The sequence below is a fragment of the Simochromis diagramma genome, unplaced genomic scaffold (assembly GCF_900408965.1).
Source record: "Simochromis diagramma unplaced genomic scaffold, fSimDia1.1 OVJJ01000228.1, whole genome shotgun sequence".
Taxonomy (NCBI): domain Eukaryota; kingdom Metazoa; phylum Chordata; class Actinopteri; order Cichliformes; family Cichlidae; genus Simochromis; species Simochromis diagramma.
The window spans coordinates 15,001-22,500 of record NW_024386873.1 but is presented as its reverse complement, the minus strand read 5'-3'; the positions used below and the strand labels follow the sequence as shown (position 1 = coordinate 22,500).

General features: G+C 45.1%; 1 protein-coding gene across 4 annotated transcripts in view; it reads right to left on the bottom strand.

The window, feature by feature from the left end:
* The window catches only part of LOC120733488 (serine/threonine-protein kinase WNK4-like), a 24,036-nt gene that overhangs the window by 12,453 nt on the left and 4,083 nt on the right, over positions 1-7,500 (bottom strand). The window contains exons 2-9 of one of the 4 annotated variants that reach the window (XM_040031730.1): positions 5,798-6,100; positions 3,516-3,688; positions 1,252-1,472; positions 1,007-1,164; positions 840-928; positions 537-756; positions 245-457; positions 1-106 (exon numbers count right to left, since the gene is read on the bottom strand). The exon at positions 1-106 is cut by the window's left edge and continues 78 nt beyond it. In XM_040031730.1, coding sequence (XP_039887664.1) covers positions 1-106; positions 245-457; positions 537-756; positions 840-928; positions 1,007-1,164; positions 1,252-1,472; positions 3,516-3,637 — 1,129 coding nt within the window. In that variant the 5' untranslated portion in view covers positions 3,638-3,688; positions 5,798-6,100. Of the gene's footprint in view, positions 107-244; positions 458-536; positions 757-839; positions 929-1,006; positions 1,165-1,251; positions 1,473-3,515; positions 3,689-5,797; positions 7,272-7,500 lie in introns of those variants that run through there. The other 3 variants (XM_040031729.1, XM_040031727.1, XM_040031728.1) reach the window with 3 other exon arrangements.

The following is a 7,500-nucleotide window of genomic DNA, read 5'->3' as shown; positions in this document are numbered from 1 at the left end:
CGCTGTTCCCAGAATCCACCGGACTGCTGCTCAGCGACATCACCAACGATGTCATACCTGTGATGGGAGGGGCTTTTTTCAAGGCAGATGTGGCGGCTGAATCCTGCTGTGAAATTAAAATGGAGGAAGGTGAAGATCTTTAATCTTAAAATTACGTGTTATTGAAAAACATAAACTGTTCAATATTCAAAGATCCGGACTGCAGGTGTAATCTCTGCCAGCAGGAGGCGCTGTTTAAACACACCTTCCCATCAGCTGTGTTTGTGGCTGGCTTCTTATTGGACGTTTCAGATGCCTGGGGGTCAACCTCCTCTTCAATCACTTCTTTCTGGTGTTTGAGCTTTTCCTCCTCCAGGCGGCGCCGTTTCTCCCGCTGGCGCTTTATGGCCGTCACCCGGTATCTGATCGCCTTGGCAATCACCTTATAGTCTGCTTCGCACACGAACCCCAGCACCACCTGTGACACAGAGACACAGGTAAGACCACCTGCCAACTGGTGTCATGGTGTGATGCCACCTGTGCGGCGGTGCGGGTACCATCTCCTGAGCCACCTCCTCGGGGACATCCTTGTACAGCTCGAACACGAACTCTATGGCGTTATGGTCTTTATATTTGCCACGAAGCTTCTTGTTGTCGTCCATCCGCAGCCAGAGTTTCAGCGACGTCTTCGAACCATCGTCTTCTTCTGCCAGTTCCACGTGGACGCCCAGCTTCTCCTGGAAGAACCGGTGATCCAGCAGGTCCTGAACTGTGAACCTGAAGGCCAGAAAGACAAACAAACACTGAGTTTTCCTGCTGTTACCACAGGCCGTGAACTGCCCACAAACTCGTGGCGTTACCTCTCGCTGCTCTTGGTGCGGATGCAGCCCTCAATGATCTCCCTCAGCTCTGGGATGGTCACTTTGGAAAAACTCTCTGGTTTGATTCCCTGAGAGACAAACAGGAAGTCAAAAATCTGGGCATGAGGACATGAAGTAAAACGCGCTAAGCGAGGGCGGGGCCTTACACTGGTGACCTTGCGGTAGATCTGGCCAGCGTTCTGACACTCAGAGTATGGATACTCGGAGGTCGCCATCTCCAGGATGCACATGCCGAAGGCGTAAATGTCCACAGCCTCGTCGTACTTCTCCTCATACATCTCTGGAGCCATGAACTCTGGAGTTCCTGAATGCACCACCAGAAAAACCATGAAGCAGCTTTTTGGGCCCACTGACTTTCTGAGGTCATGGAGGGTTACAGACTGTCTCTTACCAATCACACTCTTAGCGAACGAGGCCTTCTTGAGTGTGGCGAGGCCCAGATCTCCGATCTTGACGGAGGCCGTGGGCCCGGTGATGAAGATGTTGTCACACTTGAGGTCTCGGTGAATGATCGGGGGGCAGCGTGAGTGCAGGAAGTGAAGCCCCTTTAGGATCTGGAGGCTCCAACGCTGCAGCAGCTTCAGTTTCATCTGACGGAACCTGCGCAGGTACCTGGACGAGTTTAAAGAAAGACAGACGAGATCCAAGAAGTCAAATTAGGATCAATAAATAATTAGAATAATAACTTTATCTAAATAGCACTTTTCAAAACACGGGGTTACAAAGTGCAGCTGGACACTGATGATAAGTGTACATGTTAAAACTTACAGACATTCATTCAACGCGTGGTTTCAAACTGCGTCAACAAATGAGGGGGAATGAATTAAGGAAACGCTAACCTATAAAAATGAGTTTTCAGCATTCACTAAAACACAAAGTCAGCCAACCTGATAGTCTGAGAAAGGCTGTCCCACAGCCTACAAACTGCGATCATCTCTGGTTTTAAAATCAGAGGGAGGGACAGTCAGAAGGCCCTGATTGGACGATCGGAGAGGCGGGCTGATCAGGTGTTAGAAGCTCAGCTACATAAGCAGGGCCCGTCCATGTAGAACCTTATATGTCAATAACACAATCTTAAATCTGAATTATACTGGAAGCCAGTGAACGGAGGCAGGGATTGGTGTGATATGTGACTGATAGCTGGTTTTCTGCTTTCTGAACTAATTGGAGATGAGCTATGGAGAGACGCACGTGAAAGACGCAGTAATCAAGATGTATACTAAAAGTTCAAGATGACTGACTGGCAGTAAAGGTTTGATTGTCACAATATTTCTCAGATGAAGGAAACAATACTGGCTAACCTTTGAGAGATTCAAAATTCAGGCGGTAATCAAAAGCGATAAAAAGCAGATGATTTGATGTTATTGGCGAGGGGCCGATGTACTGATAAACGTCCTTAGAGAAACTGTCTGGGCCGAGCACTAGAACCTCGGTTTTACCAGAGTTGAGATGGAGGAAGTCAGACTACATGCAACTAATAATGGCAGAGAAACATTGAAGCAGGAGAGGCTGTTGAGATATTACTGTGTGTCATCTGCATAGCAGTGGTAGGAGACTCCATTAAAACCACTGATTAGTTGACCTAGAGGTAACATAGACAAAGACAACAGAACTGGTCCAAGGACCGAGCCCTGGGAGACTCCACTGGTGCAGATGAGGACACTGGTTAATATAAATTCTGAGGAATCTGAAAAGTATAAAGAAACCCATTTGAGACCAGTACCAGCGATGCCGACCCAACAATCTCAACGAGCTGACAAGAAACAGGAAGTTTGGAAATTGGCCCAAAATTGTTTAAAAGAGTGGAGGAGGTTTTTTTTAGTACAGGAAAGACGCCGGCTGTTTTAAAGTAATCTGGGACACAGCCAGATGTAAGGGACTGACAAGAGAGAGAGGCCAGGGGGAGGTGCACATGTGTGAGGCTATATCCAAAAGATCTGTTGGAGAAGTGCTTTGACCTCGGACAACAGAACTGGGTAAAAGCCTTCGGGTGGTTGAAGAGGCACGGACTGGGTGTGACCTGATATTTTGATCTTGCAGGTGAAGAAACATTTTCCCAGTTATTAGCAGACACTGGAGTAACAGCAGACTGAAGAGGGTTAGGATGTTTGCTGATGGTGTCAAATAACAACATCGGATTAATCTTTGTTATCGTTACTCACACTAGTAAAATAAGATGTTGGATGAGTCTGACTAATAACTCCTTCATATGGAGATAGGAAGTCTTGTTCCATCTACCTCCAGGTTTTCTGCACCCTCTTCTTTGGTGGTGGATATGATCACTAATCCAGGGGAAGAACTGGTAACTGGGACTAATCTGACTTTAAATCTGCAACACGATCCAGAATTTATCAGCATGTATTATTTAACCAGTAAACTGAGTAAATGGTAAATGGCCTGTATTTGTACAGTGCTTTACTAGTCCCTAAGGACACATCCAGCCATCCACCCATTCACACACCCATTCACACACACATGCACACACTGGTGATGGCAGCTACATTGTAGCCACAGCCGCCCTGGGGCGCACTGACAGAGTCACTGATATCTGAAAAATTAGTTGTTGATGTACTACGGTGAGAATCAGCATCAAGTTCCCAAATACAGAGTGTTGAGGAACTACAGAAGAACCAAATGTTCTGGTTCTGGACTCACATCTTGAGGGTCCCGGACGTCATGAGCTCCGTCACCAGGATGGTGCATTTGTGTCCCTTCAGCGTCGACTTCCAAGAGTCGTAGAATCGGACGATGTTGGGATGCTGCAGAGCTTTCAGCATCTCCACCTCCTCGTTGAAGCGCTGACGCTCGGCCTTGTTCAGACGGTGAGTCTGTTATAACACGAACACATGAACATTTCCAATCATTCGCTCGTCCGTGAATTCAGAGATCAGATCGGCAAAAAACTCACTGAAAAGCCTTCAGCTAATCCAAAATGCTGCAGCAAGAGTCCTGACAGGGACTAGAAAGAGAGAGCAGATTTCTCCTGTTTTGGCTTCCTGTTAAATCCAGAATTGAATTCAAAATCCTGCTCCTCACATACAAGGTCTTAAATAATCAGGCCCCATCTTATCTTAATGACCTTGTAGTACCATATCACCCTATTAGAGCACTTCGCTCTCGCTCTGCAGGCCTACTTGTTGTTCCTAGAGTATTTAAAAGTAGAATGGGAGGCAGAGCCTTCAGTTTTCAGGCCCCTCTTCTGTGGAACCAGCTTCCAGTTTGGATTCAGGAGACAGACACTATCTCTACTTTCAAGATTAGGCTTCAAACTTTCCTTTTTGCTAAAGCATATAGTTAGGGCTGGACCAGGTGACCCTGAATCCTCCCTTAGTTATGCTGCAATAGAGGTAGGCTGCCGGGGATTCCCATGATGCATTGAGTTTTTCCTTTCCAGTCACCTTTCTCACTCACTATGTGTTAACAGACCTCTCTGCATTGAATCATATCTGTTATTAACCTCTGTCTCTCTTCCACAGCATGTCTTTATCCCGTCTTCCTTCTCTCACCCCAACCGGTCGCAGCAGATGGCCCCGCCCCTCCCTGAGCCTGGTTCTGCCGGAGGTTTCTTCCTGTTAAAAGGGAGTTTTTCCTTCCCACTGTTGCCAAAGTGCTGCTCATAGGGGGTCATATGATTGTTGGGTTTTTCTCTGTATCTATGAAGCGCCTTGAGGCGACTTATGTTGTGATTTGGCGCTATATAAATAAAATTGAATTGAATTGAATTGAATCAATGAGGCGGCTCTGACGCAGCTTCGCTGTGAAGGACGCTGAGCCCTCGTACACTAACAGATCTGCTGACAGGACAACATACGCTTCTCACATCACTGCAGAGCATGATGGGAAACCAGCACCAAACACACACACGCCGTCTGTACGACGCGTTTCTTTGGTGTATATTTAGTTTTTCTGGTTCACACACACAAGAGCTGTGGCACCAGTCTAACCATTAAACAGACATCAAATCGCACCAAGACATACAATTCAAAAAGTCAAAAAAATTACACGCAGATTCAGATACTGAAAAGCAGTAAACTAAAAATACAATATTACAACAAAATTAATAAATGGGACAAGAATACATTTAAAAGGAATAAACTCACAATAAATAAATAAAGTAATTAAAATAATAAAAAATACAGTTAAAAATATAAAACAAAATGAATGATACAGGAACAATAAAAGTCACAAGATTTAATTAAACATTTACAAATAAAATAAATGAAATATTTAATGAAATAAAAAATAAAGAACATGTAAATGCTGATTTTAAACCTTCTTGTTTAGACACTGGAGGTTACACGCGTAACCCTGGCTCTGCGTCACAATCAACCTACTCACCACGATTTTCACAATAAAAGCATGAAAATAAAGGACCACTAAGAAAATGTTTATTTGTGTGTGATCTCAGAAGCTGACCAATCACAGGTGAGCACGAAGGCCAGGTGAGAGTGCCTGTAATAATGACCATAAACACAAAGCAGGAAGTTCAGCACAGAGTTGATCTTTGACCTCTTTGCCCTGTGTGTGTGTGTGTGTGTGTGTGTGTGTGTGTGTGTGTGTGTGTGTGTGTGTGTGTGTTATCAACAGCCAGCAGCTGTCCGTCCAATCAGATACTGTGTACGGTACAACAACGCGCTGAGTCACTGTTAACCCTTTATCACACACGTGCTGGTCTATGTGTCCTTGAGAGGACCGGGCCCCGTGTGTTTTTCACTCTATTAAAGATGAGACGAGAGGATGAAGGACGAGGAAGACAATGGTTTTTGTTGAGCCTGACTGAAGTAGGAGCTTTAAATCAGTCATAAAGTGTTTTATAACCTCACACATAAATTCCTCAGGACAATCCCTTCGTATTAAACTTCATGCTGTCCTGACTCAGAGCTGAACCTTAAACCACAGACGCTCTCATAAAAACCTAAAACGACAAACAAACCAACCTTACACTGATCTGGTCTGGGACCAGAGGTCTGCAGGCTCTGATGAAACCCGGTGTGTGACACTCAGCTGTGTGATATTCAGCTCAGCAGGTTTGCATAAACGTTCACTGAGGGGAGAGTCAGTGCTGCTCTGACATGACTGTGCACAGCTGCCTGCCTGCATGTGTGCAGCAAACGTGTGCTCAGCCTTCATGGCTGTGAGCATGCTGCTCCTTTACTCACAGTCTGAGTAACAGCCAACAGGGGCACGCTCCAGCAGACACAGTGGACTCTTCCATTCACACAGCAGATGTGAACTACAGCCTGAGATTAAAGGAAAGAGACACGGTGACGTGGAGTTCCACCTGGCTGTCACATCACAGTCACTCTCAGTGTCATTGATCTTTCTGAGGTAACTTCACTAATTCCTCCAAACCATCAACGAGCCCATTCCTACAAGACTGCTGGGAGAAGTCCTGCCATTAGAAAGCAGAGCTCTGCCTCCGTGTACACACCTGTGCTCATAGTCCCAGACACACCTGAGCGATACGGACGCTCTGTACCTGAGGACAGCGAGGGGCGTGGCACCTGGATGTAGAAACATCTGTGTGAGCTGTAAATGCTTTGACATTTGTCTTGTTGTGTGAGTCTACCGGAGGTCACTGAGGGTAACAGCCAATCACAGCAGACTTTACATTCACAACCATGAGGATGATTTCATGAAACTGATGTGCTGCACGCCACCTCTGCCCCCTCGTCACACTTTCACATCCACAGCACCTTTACTACAACAGAACTGACAGAAATACACGGTTTACTTTCAGAGGAACAGGTTTTCTTACTGCAGCGCAGTGAAGCTCTGATATTTACTGTGAGGTCGGAGCAGGTCATGATGGTGACACGAGCGCTCCTACAGACTCAGGATTCAATCGCGTTCACAACGACACGCTGCTGACGTCTCTGACTCGCTTGGAACCGATCTTTGACCTTTACTGTGAAACACTTAAGTATCTGTATCAAGCCTCCATGGAGAATCCTGGCTGACCTGTGACCTCTCAGGAAGTCTCATTTAGGTTCAAAGTTACTTTATTTAGACTTTACAGAGAAATGATGGCGTTTGTCGTCACAAAACACACCTATGTGAACCTGACACACACGTTTGGTCATCAGGCACGATGAGTCTAATACAACAGTTCTTATTAAGTTGAGTGAGAGGAACCAAGCTGTTTCCATAACGCCTTGTCCTGCATCCCGCAGAGGATGGAGCCATTATTAAGAAGTGATAAATCCTCTGCACCTGTTTAGAGTCCAGGGAGGCTAAACAGGCTGCGACTCACCTGTCAGATGGCAGAGGTCTGACCGAACCATGCCACCAAACGAGTCAGAAACAATCAAATGATTACAGGGAGTGCAGAATTATTAGGCAAGTTGTATTTTTGAGGAATAATTTTATTATTGAACAACAACCATGTTCTCAATGAACCCAAAAAACTCATTAATATCAAAGCTGAATGTTTTTGGAAGTAGTTTTTAGTTTGTTTTTAGTTTTAGCTATTTTAGAGGGATATCTGTGTGTGCAGGTGACTATTACTGTGCATAATTATTAGGCAACTTAACAAAAAACAAATATATACCCATTTCAATTATTTATTTTTACCAGTGAAACCAATATAACATCTCCACATTCACAAATATACATTTCTGACATTCAAAAACAAAACAAA